Source organism: Calliopsis andreniformis, chromosome 9 (assembly GCF_051401765.1).
Source record: "Calliopsis andreniformis isolate RMS-2024a chromosome 9, iyCalAndr_principal, whole genome shotgun sequence".
NCBI classification, from domain to species: Eukaryota; Metazoa; Arthropoda; class Insecta; order Hymenoptera; family Andrenidae; genus Calliopsis; species Calliopsis andreniformis.
In genome coordinates this window covers 22,053,646-22,072,517 of record NC_135070.1, presented here as the reverse complement: position 1 = coordinate 22,072,517, position 18,872 = coordinate 22,053,646, and the positions used below count along the sequence as shown (strand labels likewise).

Genomic DNA, 18,872 nt, shown 5'->3' with positions numbered 1-18,872 from the left:
AAACAAAACGCAAGGAGAGCTCTCCAAAGTCACAATTAGGTTGAAATCGTCTCTCTGTGTTGTTCGTTGTTCCCTCCCCTTCCTGCACGCTATATGTATGTATGTACCTATGTAGATACATCTATTCATAGGCTTAAAGAAACTTTTCAAGCGTACTTGTAGTAAGTACATTGTACTCTTGCTTGTAGTGTTCGAATAGCGCCTACCTTTCTTCTCGCACGTATTCTAGATATCCAAAGTTGCATTCGCGATCTCGTTTCTTCTAAAGCAACAGAGGGGGCGCTTACTTAATTAACTTATTCGCACAACGTAACCTTACGAACAGAAGGCCCGAGATTTCACGTAGTCTACTAGACGATCTCGCAATGTAGGCGTAACTCGGTAGAACATAAATACCTATAAATGGGATCATATCGTATTGAAACAAATGGATAAAGGTTTCGGCGATCATCAAAATGGAATTCAGTAAAAAGAATATATATGTACTTAAAACTATAACTAGTTTTTTTAGTTATACGCTACTTTAGATAGCGTATGGTGTACAACACTTTCTTCAAGATCCATGACCGTACGCCACTCATTTAAAAGGCTGGTATATCTGTGGGCCTATAGTAGGACCCTTAAAGAGGATAGCATACCCTGTAAAACTATAAAAACTATCCATTTCCGGGTGTAAATGCATTTGAACTTTTTCCATTTAAAAAAAACTAGACATTTTCGAGTATACATGCACATGAATGTAACTTTATTCATTATCTTCGTGTCTAGAATCTATATCCCCCCGCAAATGTACCACATGTTTGGAAATATTCTAAATATGTGTAGATACATGTAACATGTAATACGCTATGCGATCTAGTTGATACTATTTTGGATACGAGCATTAACTGGCATTTCTTTGAATTGCCAAAGACTTGAGTGAAAGATTACTAAAAGGATATTTACGTAATGAGAATGAGTTACGTGAAATATAAACAAAGCTGGACGCGTTACGCTTCGTGAAGCCGGGCCCAAAGAAAGAATGACTCATCTTTTAACAATTATCATTCTGTATACTTACCTACTTACATACACAAGTTGTTTCAGTTATAAGCACGACAATACCTATGTACTTATATACGTATAGGTATGTAGTATATCCCCTAGTAAAAGAACTGACTCGATACCGATACCTTTTATAGCTATATCACGCCCGAAAGTTATTGCATACATAATATGTACATTATTTTTGAATGATAAATATGAAAATTCTAACTGCAATACGAACGAATCGTAGAATTTGTGTATTTTTTCGGAATTCTTATCGATGTGTACTTACACCTATATATAAATATATACAACATAGAGAATATGTACAATAGATTTATGAATGGACTAGTGTCATAGGTTTTTCACTTTTATTAAAAACATAATAAGAATATATGTAGATTAAATATATGAAGAAATGAAATATGCTTATAATTATGTAAGTATACTGTAAAGTTATGGAAGACATTGTTACCGCTATATGCATTATGATTAACTTATAAACAACACGTTAATTTGATTGTACCGATAACGACGAAATGCCTGTTCATGTATGTGAATGCATAATGTGTATGTATTAAATATAATTCTAATAAGAAAATTATTACCGTATCTCGTCGTCTCGTGTCGCTGTTGAATGAAAAAGGGGACTTAAAAGAAAGAACAAAAGGAAGGAAGGAAAAAAGAGAGTATGGACAAAAGAGAGGCGAGAGCAAAGGGGACGAAAAAATGTTATACTGTATTTCGTGTATCGATAAGAGGAAAGGGGTTAACAACACATATGCGGTTTCTCGTGTATCCCATGAGCAATACTGAGGTTGTTTCGAGGGCTTTCGCCAAGAGATGATGTTAGTGTTTTATCTGCAATGTAATCTGAGTTTGCTGATTCGTATACTCTGATGGGCGTAGAATTACATTCGGTCGTAGAAAGTCTAAGAAGACCCAATCCAATGGTCAAGAATACATTTTCGATCCCTTCGTTGTGAAGCGCTGACGTTTCATGGTAGCTTGCGCCGATTTTTGTTGCATAAATTCTACCCTCTTCCGTATCGACTTGTCGTTCATTCCTCAGATCTGATTTATTTCCTATTACAACCAATATCATAGGTCGTTCAACATTTCTTCGAAGTTCTGTTACCCATCCCTTCATCGCTGCAAATGTATTGTACTGAGTTAAATCGAACACCAACATAGCTGCGCTAGCGTTGCGATAATACATTGGTGCCATTGACCTGAATCTTTCCTGCCCTGCAGTGTCCCAAACCTGTATGCAACAAAGTAGCAAAACCTAATTCTTTGATCCGTTATCGTCGCAATCGTTAGGAACTTGCAGTTGCGGTACAACCAGATTCCTACCAATCTGTACCAGACGTCCACGCATCCTACAACTATCGTCATACCTGCAGTACTATTCTTGAGTTTTCGACATTGAATTTGCACGTAAAGAAAGACGCGCCTATCGTAGGAGTCACATGTTCGTCGAACGCTTTTTCGATGTAACGCGTGATCATGCTTGTTTTCCCAACACCTGAAAAATTAACAAATCGTCTGTTACAGTTATGACTAAAAACGCGATTTGATCAATGAAAAAGATAGTGGATAATTTTATACAGTAGAGAAAAACGAAATCTACTATTTAAGTATATGCGATGTACTATTTACAGATTTATTTTATATACCATGTAAGATATATGTGTATTACGTATCGATCATATGCGATAAAAATCACACAACTCAAGAAACGTAGTTTACAAATTACGACCATAAAGCAACTTAATATAAGGTATATTTTGGTAAACGTATTTTTTTCAGTTGTGTCACTTCTATCGCATATGAACGATATGTATAAGTATGTACGTCAAGTACATACTATACGTATACGTATGTACGTATATACGTAACATAGGCAAAACGTGCAAGTGTACGTATGTACGTAACGTAAGTAGTAGGTGCAATTTTATTTGTGATTTTCTTCTTATTTTCACGTCTAGAATCACTCTTTAAATATTTTCCCACCTGTTGTCAAATACCCACACATCTATACATGTGTATGCACATATGTATGTGCATGCGTAAGTATAGCGCATGTACAAATGCGGGTATGCATGTACGTACGCATACCGAAGTCTAACCTAACACTCGTCTACATGCAACAAACGCGATAGTCATGGCTTAAAACGTATGGTTTCATTTTAGAACTGTAGCGATAAAATAACCATTAATCACAGTAATGAAATTAATAGTGGTGAAAGGTAGGCGTTTGGGACGATTTTTCGTAGCAGGATTACAAAGCGAACGAGTGAATGCGAGTATAAACAATGATGGAAAAAAGTGGCACCTAATGTTCTGATTGCGACGCTTTTCTTAAGCCCAAACACTTACCTTGAGAACCCAAAGCTACCACTTTCCCTTCCACTGTTATCATCCTTCGCGGGTCAAGATGCAACACATAGTTTAGCGAATGAATTATAACACGTTCTCATTTACTATTTGTTTGACTCGAACTCGAAACGCTCTACGTTCAACGGTTCAACGTTTCGTCCGAAGTCCAAACTCAATCTCAGCTGTGGTTGTACTCTGTAATTCCTTCGTTGGTAATTGCAACAGTTGAGATGATATTCTGTTAAGTATGAACAGCCCTCGAAAGATGGCGCAAACTATCGATGTATGTAAACGCCTGACAACCCATGGTGCGTAGCGCCAGGGAATCCTTTATATGAAATTTCACTGCTACATGAATCGTTTCAAAAAGCTATTCCCTCTAAAGCAAATCTAACAGGAGCAACGCACTTTTTCCAAAATTTGACATAAATGTTATACGTACTATTAGTACGTAGGTATAGCTAATACTAATAGGTTTAAGGGTACAGAAACTGCAAGAATTGAAAAAAATCGCAAATGGAAGTGAAGCGGCAAAGGAAAGTAAAAAGGTATGAAAAGAAAGTAAAAAAGATAGGAACAATTTGATTCGATTGGTAAATTTAGTATAAAACGAGAGAACAGAAGATGAGAAAGAAGCAACGGGAATGGAGAGTGAGCGTTTGTATGTATTGAGTGCGTACGCGCACGGGGAGGGTGAAAAAAAGAAGGAGGAAGATGGAGGAAACTAGCAAGAAGAGAGAGTGGTCTTTGGATGCTGTATTTCCGTTCCTCATCAGTAGTCAACCGCGTATCGCGATGTTCTGTTCGTTTCTTCACAGTGTCATGCATGAGTTGATGGAAGAAGAACGTCGGCCGACCAAATTTGGGATACAGCTATAAATTCGTAAATCAAATTTAAAGGAAAAGGTGCATCCTCAGTTGTACGCGTAATTTTGTGTTTATCTGTATATCTGTGCACGTGGCGTGCATGGAGAGGAACCCGTAAACATGCGTCGCCTGCACGTGTATATTCCAATCGCTTGGTAGTATAAAAGTATGTAAATACCTACCATCATAGTGGTGCAGATAAAAGGCAACTCTTCGATTATCGTAAATCGAAGGTAAACTACGTGTTGTGCATTCTAGAGCCATGATTCATCTTTAAATTTACAGTGAACACGAATTGATAACAACAAACAGATGCGCATTAGCGCGATCGCACTGATCTCAGGATGATCTGGCAATTTTGAAACTGCTTCAGTAAAGCAGTATGCAGGTACATAAATACCTACGCATAAATGTAATGAAATGCAAAAATTTGCGTTAAGATATACGCTCGAATCGATTTATTTCGAGTCGTGTCTGGTTCGTCATTGTCAAAGTCGAAAGTTACCGGCTAACTTTCACTAATAACCTAAGGTGTAATGCTACGGTTCCACGCGTAGACGGTACGCACAGGGGACGAACGAGTCAACCACACGGAGAGAAGACGTTCCACTTGTCTCGGTGACCTGGTTTCACGGCCCACTTTTCTACCAGTCGCACTACGTGTGAATGCTTTCGCTACGCTTCGTGAGCTCTTACGGTACAATGACTCGTGAGGGAGGAAGTTTGGAAACTTTGTCGAATCGAACGAAATCTTTCCTCTGTTGGTAATAAAATGAATCTAATCGAGGATCCTAGCGTGCTTCGAACGGATCAACTGATATCTCTTGTCTTCACCTTTCCACGTTGAAATAGACGATTATCAGCTTTGACGAATGAGAGAGAAAAATGGGATTGGTCGAAACTCCATAGAAACCCTGATTGTCGGTTTCGATTTCTCAAGGAGGAGCTAGTTTTGAATTTAAAGACGATGAATCGTAGACAGAACTTTCTTTTGTCGTTCTTCTGCTTGAGCAAGTCCCACAAAGTGCATATCTACGCACATCTCTACGATTCCTTGATTCATTACCATTAGGTTAACCTTTTGGATAGACCAGAAGAGGAGGTGTTTAATCGAGAAGAAATTGTATAAAGTCTGGAACTGATATTCAATGATAATTCTGCTGTGCTCTTACTATTATCGGCAAAAGTGAACAGCAGTGCGAAGTCAATCGATTGTTGCTCGCTGTGTATTTTTAAACAAGAAAAGAAATGAGCTCGTTTGCACGATTATTTTTCAGTTTGCTTCTCGTTCGCTTATATTATTACGCCGCCGGCAGGAAGAATGATCGTTATTTAGCGGATGTAGGTAAGTCTGTTGTTCGGAAAGAATGTGTAACGTACTTACATTCGTGCATATACATATCTATCTACATACTTACTTATACGTGTGCTAATTCATTCATTTTTGTTGAAAATATAAATATGTATCATTTAATAATTTGTATAGGTTAATTTGTGAAAGACTAATGAGATCACGTGCTTGAATTATAGATTTGGCAGATAAGGTAACCATGATGGCAAACACTATCGATTCGGAAGGGGAGATGCGATTTTTCGATGAACTCGGCTGTAAGTCTTATACGATAGCGTTGTGAAGGAATTATACTTATGTACCTACCTAGATAGATATGCATAGGTATATCTATCATTTTACGTCTATGTATATACTATGAATAACTTCCTTACATAAAGGAAAAGATATAAAATTCATGTCGACCGTCCGTCCATTATTTCGTTAGTCGTTTTTGCCCCCATTAGCAATTGTCTACATTTTCTCAGCTCCTTCGATTCATCTACTTATATGCCTACACAGAATATTACAAGAGAGCGCTGTAAGTTTTAGAAAGAATGTTTGAAAGGAAGAAGTTTAGATTTTGCGGTGTTTGAGATAAAGGAGAAAGCCATGCGATAATCTGTAACCCTATCGTATGTCAGATTTACATATGTATTTGCAATACAGTTATGTACCTATTATTAGAGTATGAAATAATGTAGAGAGATGGGGAGGGAGAAAATAAATTTTTTTTCATTTTCCTCTATCTATGTAGGAAAAGAAAAAATAGGAAGACAGGAGAATGAGATGGCTGGAGGGAAAGAATAGGGGAAAAAAGGAAGAAGGAGAAAGAAATGGAAGAAAGCAAAAGAGAGTGAATGACAGAGGTGGGGAAGAAATTGTTGCCAATGTAAGAGAAGACGAGCTATCGTTCTGCTGGGAAAGCTGGTGTCGGTGAAAGCCTCGAGCACCTCTTTAGACACCAAACGAATCTTGTCAGTCAGTGTAATACGACAATTCGTGTTAGTCCACGTGGAAGACGGTAGGGAAGACGATCGCGATAAAAAACAGTTGCGTTCGTAATAATACGTACAAATCGTGAATGACGTGTGTACGTACCTACTCTGTATCTACAGAGTCTAAAGTAAAATGTCTAAAGTACGATCTGCTGAATATTTTTTTCTAACTTCTTTAGATTCTCGTGCTTTTCGATGATAACTAAAATATCTTAACGACTCTCGATGTGGTCAAACATTTTAATGAAGAGAAATAATTCATATTTGTATGTATATACCCACTCCGTTATGGTTCGAATTCTACCAGCAGTTTTATCTAGTCTGTTTGAATAATAAATCAAGAAAGTTAGATCATGAACGTCAACATCGTTGTATACGTGTTTTTAATCGCAACTGGAAATGCGCTTACATACAATGACTTCGATACAGTGAGTTACAATCGACGTCCACTTGTATCGTCTGAATCTGCATCATCGTTTCACGAATGGTTGTGCAAGCAACGAAAGTTTCCGAGAAACGGAAGAACAGATTCGCCAGCGTTTGGTCAACTCGAAGAACAAGTTCATACAAATTCACAAGTTAGGGCTAGTCAGTCGTCGAATGGAAGAAATCTTCGCGAAGTGAAAATATTGAACAACGATTCCGCGATCGTCGACGTATTCCAGAGGAGGACACATTTTGACATTTCTCTGCAAGGGATTAATCCAGAAACATATATCGAATCTAGGAAAAGGGACTATCTGAATGAGAGTCGAGAAAAAGATGGAAGGTCTGCACGTGTAATCTCTCGAATTGAATTTATACGGAATGAAGGTGAAGTAGTTAGAGAAAATATGAAGCGAAGAAAAGAGATTGGTAACGAACGTGTAACCGAAGATGATGTCATCATCGATCAAGATCGCGATTTAAATGTCGATGAAATGAATATAGCGGACACAAAATTTAAGCGTGATCCATTCTTTGATGGGAAATATTTGGATGATATGCATGGGCAAACTGACGTGCGAAGTTTTCTCGATCAATTGAAACAACAAGTGATAAGAGGTGAATTAGAGAAATTACTAGTGACTGATTATAGACAAGGGAGAAGACGAAAGTTCAACAGCCAACAGCAAGGTACTCTTCTTGTCGAAGCCCTTAGAAAAAAAAGAAATTATACCGAAGATCACCGTGGCCACAGCAACGACCTTCAAGCTAGTATAATGGATATGTTGGGTAGAAGTATGTTTCGTTTAATAAATGTTTCCGATCCAGTATCGACAAGATTCTGGCTTTTGACGGATAGGTCAGATACAAAACGACGAACTAAACTGTATAAGAAGCCAATAAAATAGAAGGTTTTGCTTTCAGAATTCAGTAGCTATTGAATGTAACGAGAATGATAGATGACGACGGACGGTAGACAATATTTATTAGATACATACCTAGATACCTATCTATTGCACGATCGACGATTCGACATTTATCTACGTAGAAAGCATTAATTGTTCTAATGAAACGATTGTTGTTATTTTGAAAGTTGGAATTTCATATATTTAACTTTCATACTGAATCTCGTAGTTATGTGTTCAGTTTGCGATTTCACTTATGAAGCCATAGTATAAAACGAAAGCAGTCAGAGTATTTATCTGAACAAACAGACCGAAAGGGATAACGCAGTGCTCCATGACGGCAGAACACGACATGAAAAAATAAGAGAAAAATATCTATGATTCGATTTCGCGAAATGCAATATTTAGGTATAACATGTATACGACATTCCTATTCCAAGATTGCTAAACGCAATACGATGTAACATAGTACAGTATATAGTGCACCTATACTATGTCTAAATATCTATTTATGTATAAACGCAAATTACTTGACACGTAGTTTCTAAGTCTGGATGTGTACGAGTCTCTTTTTCTTTCAACTTCGGCATGTACATACGTGCATACCTACATAGAAATATGTATATTGGAATTGCAGAACCTATAATATATCTATTTTTTAACGATTATTATCATTATGTTTTAGTGATACCACAAACGTGTACGTACAAAGGAGCAACATTCGATTGCGGCCTTAGTATTAGTTGTGTTCTCGGTGGCGGTCGTCCAGTTGACCTTTGTTCTGGCGGATTGATTTGGAGTTGTTGTGTCGACGACGATGACATTCCCGAGAAAATACCACGGCCAACGGCAGGATTACTACAAAATGCCAGTGAGTTTCCATCAAATATATTCTTCTCTCCCCTTTCATAAAATCAATTTTGAAACAAAATTTTTTAAAATACCGAATTTTTTCATTCATATCGTTTGCCAATAATGTACAACGTAAGCTTACAATTAGTTTTATACCCGACTATAAGTAGTTGTATAACTTGATTTTAAAGTCGAGCAAAGAAAGGATATGTAATTTGATAAATTTAGTAGTAAAATGTAGCTATTTAATGATTCAATATGTATGTATCTACAATAATTGTCCGCGCGCGCAGATGTCGCGGACAAAATACACCCGCGTGCGCGTTTTGCGATGGGTGGAGAATCATAAGTGTATGTATGCGAAGGTTTCGATTAGATAATTGTGACTGGTAGAGGTAAAATCGAGGTTGTTTAAACATAGCGCTTTCGTTAAACTTGGGAAATCAACATCCGTATGTGGACGATGACATTCAAATCTACGACAATGTGGTGCGGCCAAGTAAGCCTACGTACATCAGTCAGACTAACCATCGGCCAAACTATTTGTACGCGGACGTCGCGAACAAGCCAACGAGCATTTATGAATCATCATCACAGACATGGCATTACGATCGACCTGCTTATGCGAGTCATCCTTCACTTTATCATCCGCCCCAGCTCGATTATCCTCAGGACGAATATGAGACTGTTCATTCTGATATATTGGGAGGGCACTCATCGAACGAGGATGCCTCAAACTTCGTGGATTATTCCAAATATCGTGGTAATCCGCATGAAGTCGCACAAAGAATAAGTTTGCACCACTGCTTCACTATTTTCGGCTCTCTAAATCCGATCGCACAATTTATCACGATTTAAGTTTTCCTTTCTTACGTTTCTAAGTGGTGTGAAATTTCTTTCACGTTGTAGTTCACATGATGCGATTGTGAAACAATAGAGTGTGATATCAAAGAGGCAAGACAAAAACAACAATCGAACGAATGTTTGTTGGACCATTGAGTTGCACAAACAACCAACGTTGATGCGCGATGATGAAACAAGGAAGCGTTACTTATCTATTTACATGTACATATTATTAGATGTGCACATGTTTTCTACCTACGTTATATCGTTTTTCTTATTATCTCCTTATCAGTTTGTACGTAAAGGTGCATCTATGCTTATTTAGCGAATAAGCATGAACCGTCGCACGCTAAGTCCAGACAAAATGAGTGTAAACGGAAGGAAGAGAAAGCGAACGGCGCGGCCCTCGCGGCGGCGCCGGCGAATGCAATTTGTCAGTGGTCGGTAAATGTTAGTTCGTGCTTGTTCGCAGTTGGTCGTTAAGAAATCATATGAGCGATTGCTTGTTGCGCGGTAAACTACTTCATTTAAATAGTTGTACAATACAAAAGAATAAAATGCCTAGTTGTTGTCCGTTGTTGTATACATTCAAAGAAGAAACAACGAACGGTGCACATAGAGATACATACATACATCTATACATAAATGGATACGTGCAAATATATGCATATACATACATAGGTACATATTATGTAAATTAATGAATGTTTCATATGTAATGAAATAGTAAAGCAACAAATACCACAAGCACGTCAAAGTCTGTCCAAAGTGTAGATGCATCTCACTAGTAAAGATGAGTGTGAGGGGGAATGCGGAATAGAAAACGGGTTGTAAATGAACGAAATAGGACGAAGAGAGTGTTGGAAAGTTTGGAAAAAGCGAAAGGAACAAAGGGGTGGAGAAAAATTTGTCAACAAAATTCAGTTTTTTATTATAGTCATATTATATTTGCACATCTGCAACAGCATGTTGAAAATAATTGTATTTTTGTTTCACTTTTAAACTAAGATCATTTTTCCGAGTTTTTATAATATTTTTTGACACTGTAAAAGTTACTTTGAATACACGCATGTAGCACCGTATAATAGCATTGCATAGACACCTATACGTATCTGTTTTATGACGTAACCTGTGAGAAATGGGGAAATGGGAAAGGTAAGTGTTGTAGAAGATTTGTAACCTTACTGCTTATTTTACAGGTTGTGGTGAACTTTATACGAGAAGTAATAGAATCGTAGGTGGTCACAGTTCAAGTTTCGGTAGTCATCCATGGCAGGTAAGCAAAGTGAAAAAACTGACTCGGAGAGTTTAATTAGTCCACCATATGAATCTCATAGCATTAATCAATTTTCCGTTCATAGAATGTGTTCAATATCGCTCTCATTTAACTTTCAGGCCGCTATTATTAAGTCGGGATTTCTTACGAAGAAGTTGTCTTGTGGTGGCGCCTTGCTAAATAATAGATGGGTGGTTACTGCAGCTCACTGTGTCGCAACGTTAGTAATTGTAGATAGTAAAAATAAAATAGTCACGCATGAAACTGTAAAATTGAAATTCGCAATAAGAATATAATGCAAGTAGTAACGCGTGGATAACAAAATTATAGGACACCAAACGGTAATCTAAAAGTACGTCTCGGCGAGTGGGACGTAAGGGATGCAGCTGAACGTTTGTTACATGAAGAATTCAATATTGAAAGAAAAGAGGTAAGTGATATATGTAGATGACAGTTCGATCGATATTAAATCTGTAAATCCGATCGGATGATTCCTTTTCTCCCTACAGCGCCACTGTGCATTATTGTCGACCTCTATGGACTTGACTTTCGTTCGCAGAATAGTCGAGCAAGAGCAAGCATTGAAGCATGATTTTAAAACGGACAGTCGAAACGAATTTATCATTTTCATTATAAATTACAGGTTCATCCGCAATACTCGCCAACTGATTTCCGAAATGACGTCGCATTGGTAAAACTGTCTAGAACAGTAGCGTTCAAGCATCATATTATTCCCGTTTGTTTACCAGCGAAAAATTTAAAAATTTCTGGCCGTACTGCGACGGTTGCCGGTTGGGGCAGAACTAGACATGGACAAAGTTCGGCACCGTCGATCCTTCAAGAAGTTGACGTTGAAGTACGTACATTGTGTAATCATAAACGTCACCTACTTACGTATCTACTTGTTCCGTTTCGTTTCCTTTTTCTTATTCTTATTTTTACATGGCCAGCTGGGCTTGTTAAGTTCACGCAATTTAAATAGAATCGAATCGAATGAATCTTTGAATTGTTCAGGTAATTCCTAATGAACGGTGCCAAAGATGGTTCAGAGCTGCAGGGAGACGGGAGACTATCCATGATGTCTTTTTATGCGCTGGTTATAAAGAGGGAGGACGAGATTCTTGCCAGGTAGATTTATCATTTTCAATGTATAGTGAACGGATTTGAAACTTACAATTACCTAATCTGTTATTTAAATAGTATAATTTTACAATTGAAAAATTCGTTTTGGGATAGGGAGATTCTGGCGGCCCCTTAACAATGTCCGTCGAAGGAAGACACGTCTTAATCGGCCTTGTATCATGGGGTATAGGATGTGGTCGAGAACATTTACCCGGCGTATATACCAACATTCAGAAATTTGTGCCTTGGATCGATAAAGTCATGAGTTAAGTGATAATTATTGACATAAAACAAAGGAAAAAGATGACAAAATACGAATTCAATATTGATATCTTCAAAGAGACGAAAAAGGTCTACACGACTGTTAGATCTTTCTCAAATTCCTCATCAAATTCCAGTTTTAACTTCAATGTGACTGTGACGGTAATAGCAACGGCACTAATAATTGTAAGAAATAGCAGTTACAGTCATAATAGTAACAATAGTGAACGACTATGATAATGCTGATGTAAAAATAGTAACGATGAGGAAAAGGAAAAGGTGGAGGAGGAAGAGGGGGGGGGGGGGGGGGGGGGCTGAGTTACGAGAAAAAGAAGATGATGATAATTTAGTTTATGTGATTTTATTTACTTTGAATGAAAGGTGTATAGAAACAATAAGAAAGACATTATCTAGTAGTTTGATTTATCAAGACGTCGCGTCGTATTGTTGAGTAAGTAAAACATTGTTGACTGTTTATTAAAGTAATTACCGTTTACCTTCAAAGGAAATGAGTACTATATAAATTTTATACTTTGATGAAGTATGCCTACATCACTAAGTAGTTCTGCAAATGATCTTGTTGTAAGATTTCGAATGCAAATTCAGAAATACGTAAATATATATGTATGCGTGCATGTGTGTAGGCGCCAATAGATCTATCCTGAATAGCCCTGATAGGCCTAGGTATCGTCCAATGTATTTTCCTAACACATGCTCGCGAGTGCGAGCTCCCTTACCATTTTCTTTTTACATCCGACATTATCAATTCGATTTCAAAGAAGATTACAGCGCTACAAGTGGTAAGAATCAAATTTAGATATTAGAAGAAACATCTCAAACGCTTGTCTCCTTGACGTAATGAAAAATTATGAGAGGAGGCAAACCCAGAACCATTAAACCATTTAATCAGGAATATAATCTTAACGTAACGTCACTACTTCCTGAAATGCAACTGGTCATCTGGCACAAGCACAAAGATTGACCAACTTTTTACTGTCCTATTGAATGACTTCTTTATTAGTATTAGCATTTATATGTATATGAAAAGAATCTGTGCCAGTCTACATTTATTGCATTTCATTTTATGTAATGTTACATAAAAGAATATTGTTAATCCATTGTATTTTGAGTAGCATCAAAATTGATTAACATATGAACCTAGAAACACAATAGTCACGCGATAACAAACTTATGAACTCAATTAGTATAAATAAATGTATGAAATTTAAAAATTTTCAAAAATGAACAAGATTCAAATTTTTAATTGCAGTAGCATATTTTGACAGTTACTACAAATTCTTGTAAATGAATAATTTTGTAATGTATGTTTGAGAAACATATTAACATATTACATTATAATGGAAAGAAGAAGAAAGAAGTACGTTGGTTAAAAACAGAAAAAATAGGCAAGCACTCGTAAGGTAGTAATTAAATACATAAATACTAAATACTCATCGCAAACTGAGAGATGCAATTTATGTGCATATATACATTTGAACCATGTGTTGGTAATATACGTACGAGCATGCACATGCTCGTCCATAAAACTCATAAGATAGTTGTGTTTTTGTGATAATCGATCGCAACCTATCTAAGTCGAAGAGTCAATAATAATGTAATTACAACTAAATGAATTTCAATAATTGAACTAAACAGATTACAAACATTCAGCAAGCGTCCAAAGCATAGGTCCCCCACTCTTTATTTCACTTGGCAACGATTACATGCGCACGCGCTTATACATATAGATACACCCACAAGGTGAGAGGAGACACGGAGAGAAAAAGAAGGGAGAAGGAGGGTGGGGGGGATTGTGGGAAGTAAAGGGGAGGACTATTTAGGTGAAACGTTGAAACGGAGGCGGAGGGTAAGTTGCTAATTAGAGCCAGATTAAACGCTTGTCTGGGGAACCATTTTCCTTGCCGTTCCTCGCCGTACTCGGAAGAGGATGAGTACGAAGCCAGAGCTAAACTCTAGGAGGGTAGGGGAGGAAAAAAGGCAAGTAAGCAAGGGTGGCTAAAGTTAGAAGAGAGAGGGGATAACTCGACTCCGGTTGGAGGTAGGACCGGGCTTAATGAAAAGTGTTTGCCCCGTAAAAGTTAAGATTAATTGGCGCTCGGGGGGTGGTTACCGCGGTAATCAGCCGGTGCCAGTGGTTTTCAAACTTGGGATATTTGCTACATTACAATTCTCCTTTTTAAATTCGCGTCCCTTGTTATTTTTTATTCGTCGTTCTTTGATTGTACACTGACATTTCATTAACTTCTTTTAAGTTTTACTTGTTCTTTGGTCTATAAATTTGTCTTGTGTCTTCTTTCTTGTCTCTGCATCTTTTTAAACCATATTGAATAATGTTATCGTTTCAATGCAATTGTATCGAAGAAATAAACAAGTTACAGTCTATGTATAGAATTTTCGTGACAAAGCGACTCCAAACGAAATATGTACATAGGTATGTACCTATATGTAGATATGTACATATTTGGATTATTCGGTATCAGCTTTAATATTTTCTGTCCGCAGATGGTGAAAATAATAGGTAGATGATAATTGTGTGAATAGATACAAAGTACATGCAACATCGTACGCCAATATACCCAACAACGTTGGATGTATACTAAATAAATAATTTACGTTGTCGAAACTCTACTGCTTTCGATTTCGGTTGAGCATTGCTGAAACGAAAGGTTAATTTGGCGACACCTAGTTTCATTAACAACGCCATTAAAAGTAATGGTCGATGAGGGCCAAACTCGACAGTGCGGCCACATAGGGGCTGGGAGATTCTAATTATACCGAAGAACTCAAAGTGAGAATCAAAGGACAAAGACGTTCGAAAGCAAAAATTGTTGAATAAATGATCTCAAAAGTGAAAGGGAATGAAGAGAACAGAAGATTTTTGAAACGTATTGTGTTTATTTGCGCACATTATTGTTCGGAGAAACAATGTTACTCATCCTACTACAAAAAATGTGTGAAGTAATAGATTACACACAAGATACGAAACGAAACGAAACGAAGCGAAAGGTAAAGTGATGAGCGAGAGAAATTAAATAATACCTATCGACGTGAGCTCGATGTATCTGTTTTTACCTACTTATACATATTTTCATAAACTTTGTAATAATTAAATCGATAGAAATGTTTATTATAGATGTTATTCTACATTATCGGACTATTATCACTTCTCGTCTTTCGCGCGTTTTCCAATACTTTGGACCATTAAATTAAATTGAGTCGCATCAAGTTAAGCGGAGAGGACATCGATAACATGTGATTAATGGTATTTACATATACATGAAGCAACGCTAAGTCGATACATGACACCAATTACGATTTATCTACGGGCGGTGATACCTAATCGTGGCCATGATCAAACAGTCTTATCCTTGAGATAAGAACGTATGAATTAACCATCAAATCGTTAATTGCTTTTCAGTGTGTATAATAAGAGTTTAAGCAGTATTTGTGTTAAATTGTTATCAGGGTAATTGTAAAAGTTGATTTGTTTCCCAAGTAATGTTATCGATCATAGAAGTTTAATAAACTAGACTTTAATCCCGCGGCAACTGTTGAAATAAAACTTACGTAAATAATGTAGCTGAGAATTTGATTACCTACTCGTGGCAAAACGAAATGGCTTGCGCGCATTGTATGATTTATTACAATAAACTTTTTGTAGGTCTATATATAAAACATTATTTACTACTTATACATGCGAATTACACCTATGATGCTAAAAAATGGCATTGTACTAATGTAATGGCACAGTCTGTAAAGTCTGTATAGAAGCAACGAGGAAACAAGCTTGACTTATCGTGACGGAGCATAATCACTGAAGTTGAAAGTCTTTTATATTTACTCGATTGTCAAAATGAAGGTATGCTACCTGGCACAGATACCTTCATACCTTCTATACAACAAACTGAAAACTTGATCGTGTTTCAAATCAATAATGAAATTTCGATCAACGATAAAAGTCAAAAATATGATACGTCTTGAATTATTTTTTTTCCTCCAAGTAAGCGGATTATCATAGGAAAGCCTACACTAATAGATAGTTACATAGTAGATACAAATTATAACTCAAAATCGCACTACATCATTTTAATATTACTAAGTACGTAAAAATATACGAGGATGAATTGTAGAAATCGTTAGAAATTTTTCTCCCGTTTATGTGTATGTATACTGGACGTGCTTCGAACCTTAAGTAAATACAGTTCCCTCTATCTTATTTGGTTAAAAAGCGGTGACCAACGGACTTGTACCGTTTGCCTTCAACTCATGCTGTCATGTCATAGGTACCTATATCCAAAATTTTATACGGACAGAGAAAAATTGCAATCGAAGCTGCACTCGAAGTAGCTTAGATATTCTTGCGGTCCCTTTGATGAAATCAAATTCACTTGGGGAGGGGGATCTCTTTTATAATTCCATCGTTTCCAGAAACGTTATACAATGTTCTCTCTCCCAACACCTCTCCCCTCTTCCACTCTTCCCCCCTCTCGTTTTCTCTACTCTTCACCCACTCTTTTCCTGTTATGTTTGTGTTTTTCTTTCTCCTCGCTTTTCACGTTCACAAATCCGATAAAAAATGAAATGATTTTTCCGATAAGAAACGATATTTGAGAAAACCTAAAACGTGAAACTAGAAAGCGGGAAGACTTTATCTGCTAGATAAGCAAATGCGACGTAGGATAAATACTTATAAAATATCGTCCGCGACAATTGATAGCAGGTCGATTACTCGAAAACTAGGCGTGATACCTATTACGCGACTATTAACTGCTCGATAAAGCTACAGATATCAGAAATCTTTCATTAAGGAGGGTTACGATCGATTGAAATAGCTACATATACTAAATACCTACCAATATAGTAAGAACAAGATCGTGTTGTGACTTATTTAAAAGTACCGACAATAATGTTTGGCGATGCGAATGTAACTAAAAGGAATTATAGTATCTGATGATGATGCAAAAATAGAACGTAGTATTTATATATTCATTCTTATAGTTTGTGACATCTTCTTACAATTTCTCATTAACGCGACGATATGCTTTGATTGTTGAATTCTTTCTAAGCACCGAAAAGAAGACCGAGTTGTTATTATTTTTAAGAGATACTATGTAGCGCTATTTGGCTCTCTTTTATGATATCAGAGACGAAGGGGATAGTAAGTAAGTAAGTAAGTAAGTAAGTAAGTAGTACTGAACTTCTTTTACTTAAGTAGACAAGTAGGTGCTTTTACCAATTCGCGAAAATGATTCAATTACCTTATCATCAGATAAATTCCTAGATAGATGGATACGTGTATCTAAATATGTAATAACATTACAATGAAGCTTGCAAATGTTTCACCATCTCTGTTTTTCCTGACTTATTATGTCACATCAACTGCTTCAATAGGTAGGTACTACGTATCTGTTCTTCTGAGCGCGCATTCCGCATTCGTAGTAGGGTCAAACGATTCTCATTCACGATGAAAGAAATAATCTTGTTCTTCTTTGTTCATTTCAGTTGCAGTTGCTAATATGTAACATCACTGCCAATCCAATCCTTTGATATTCTTTTCGTTCCGTACTTTCTCCTTTGCTCGATTACTCTCCTACCGTCTCCATGTCGCGACTCTATTTGTCTGCTTTCTCCTCCCCTCCCCCGTATTCCTCACTCTATTTCTCTCATACCTTCCGCCCATCCCCCCTCCCCGTCCCACTTACTCGAATAATTTGTCCATACGGAGTGGTATAGGTTCGATGCTCCCTCTCCTAAATTCTGGTTTGAAACTGCACAAATCCGTCGGCCGGGGCTCGAGGTTCTGGGCTTGGGTCTAGGGACTCGCGAGACTCGGAGCCACCGGAGCTTCGACACTCAGGTCTCGAAATCGAGAATCGGGAATCGGAAATCGGAACTCCGGAGTCGGTATTCAGGCGACGGGCTCGGAGAAAGAGGGGCAGAAGGGGGATGCCGTAGGCGTGGCGGAATCGCAAGGTTTGCCGCGATAGGCGTGGCAGAATCGACTGACCGCGGAAACGCAGCAGCAGAGGGGAGCGATTTTCTCGTTACAGACACGCGGTTCCTCGCGACGTCACTTTGCAGGCCAGCGTCAGCTTAATCGCTCGTGTTACCGCGAAATCGGAATCTTGACGTTTGATCGTTCGGCTTAAAAATACGTTGATCGGTCGGGACAGAGATCGCAATCAAGGAAACGATTGCGCGAATAGTTTGATCGGTAGCTAAACAGTTGTGAGCCGTTTGAAACGGTCGATCGGTCGGTCGTTCGGGCGGTCGTAACTCGATCAGGTCCCGTACGCCGATCGGAAGTCGATCGACCATCGATCCGCCATTGATCGATCACTGATTGGATATCTGCTGGCACCTATTTGAAAACATCTATACCTACGTGGATGCTCGAATTTCGAGCGGTCGCGGTCGGTGAACTGATTTCAACTTTCATGTGCCGTAATTGACACGGGGTTAAATAGTCAGTGGTTATAGAGGAATGTCGGAGTGATTAAGCATGCGTTAACAGTTTGTAAACGGCTTATAAACGAGCGCGATTGCGTTCCCACGGATCAGGT

General features: G+C 37.7%; 2 protein-coding genes across 4 annotated transcripts; one reads left to right on the top strand and one right to left on the bottom strand.

The window, feature by feature from the left end:
- Nucleotides 1-1,653: 1,653 nt before the first annotated feature.
- On the bottom strand, nucleotides 1,654-3,584 carry LOC143183045 (ras-related protein RabJ). The gene is made up of 3 exons (XM_076384420.1): nucleotides 3,409-3,584; nucleotides 2,427-2,554; nucleotides 1,654-2,290 (listed from the first exon to the last, which is right to left on the bottom strand). Exons 1-3 carry the CDS (start codon nucleotides 3,449-3,451, stop codon nucleotides 1,796-1,798), a joined length of 666 nt encoding a protein of 221 aa, XP_076240535.1. The 5' UTR covers nucleotides 3,452-3,584; the 3' UTR covers nucleotides 1,654-1,795.
- A 2,227-nt stretch (nucleotides 3,585-5,811) lies between these two features.
- LOC143182949 (serine proteinase stubble) lies at nucleotides 5,812-12,297 on the top strand. 3 transcript variants are annotated; one of them, XM_076384284.1, is made up of 8 exons: nucleotides 5,812-5,883; nucleotides 8,620-8,805; nucleotides 10,829-10,905; nucleotides 11,025-11,125; nucleotides 11,236-11,335; nucleotides 11,549-11,761; nucleotides 11,920-12,033; nucleotides 12,142-12,297. In XM_076384284.1, the coding sequence occupies exons 1-8, from the start codon at nucleotides 5,826-5,828 to the stop codon at nucleotides 12,295-12,297; spliced, it is 1,005 nt and encodes a 334-aa protein (XP_076240399.1). In that variant the 5' UTR covers nucleotides 5,812-5,825. The 3 variants fall into 3 exon arrangements, with proteins under 3 accessions (XP_076240399.1, XP_076240400.1, XP_076240401.1); XM_076384285.1 differs by lacking the exon at nucleotides 5,812-5,883 and adding an exon at nucleotides 7,727-7,824; XM_076384286.1 differs by lacking the exons at nucleotides 5,812-5,883; nucleotides 8,620-8,805 and adding exons at nucleotides 9,072-9,137; nucleotides 9,208-9,285.
- Nucleotides 12,298-18,872: the final 6,575 nt, after the last annotated feature.

Excerpts from the sequence above, each read along its gene's own strand:
- LOC143183045 (XM_076384420.1), bottom strand. The coding sequence starts at position 3,451 with ATGATAACAGTGGAAGGGAAAGTGGTAGCTTTGGGTTCTCAAG. Across the intron at positions 2,555-3,408 it reads GGTAGCTTTGGGTTCTCAAG|GTGTTGGGAAAACAAGCATG; the intron begins GTAAGTGTTTGG and ends TTAATTTTTCAG. Across the intron at positions 2,291-2,426 it reads ACTCAAGAATAGTACTGCAG|GTTTGGGACACTGCAGGGCA; the intron begins GTATGACGATAG and ends TGTTGCATACAG.
- LOC143182949 (XM_076384284.1), top strand. The coding sequence starts at position 5,826 with ATGATGGCAAACACTATCGATTCGGAAGGGGAGATGCGATTTTTCGAT. Across the intron at positions 10,906-11,024 it reads TCGGTAGTCATCCATGGCAG|GCCGCTATTATTAAGTCGGG; the intron begins GTAAGCAAAGTG and ends TTTAACTTTCAG. Across the intron at positions 11,762-11,919 it reads TTCAAGAAGTTGACGTTGAA|GTAATTCCTAATGAACGGTG; the intron begins GTACGTACATTG and ends TGAATTGTTCAG.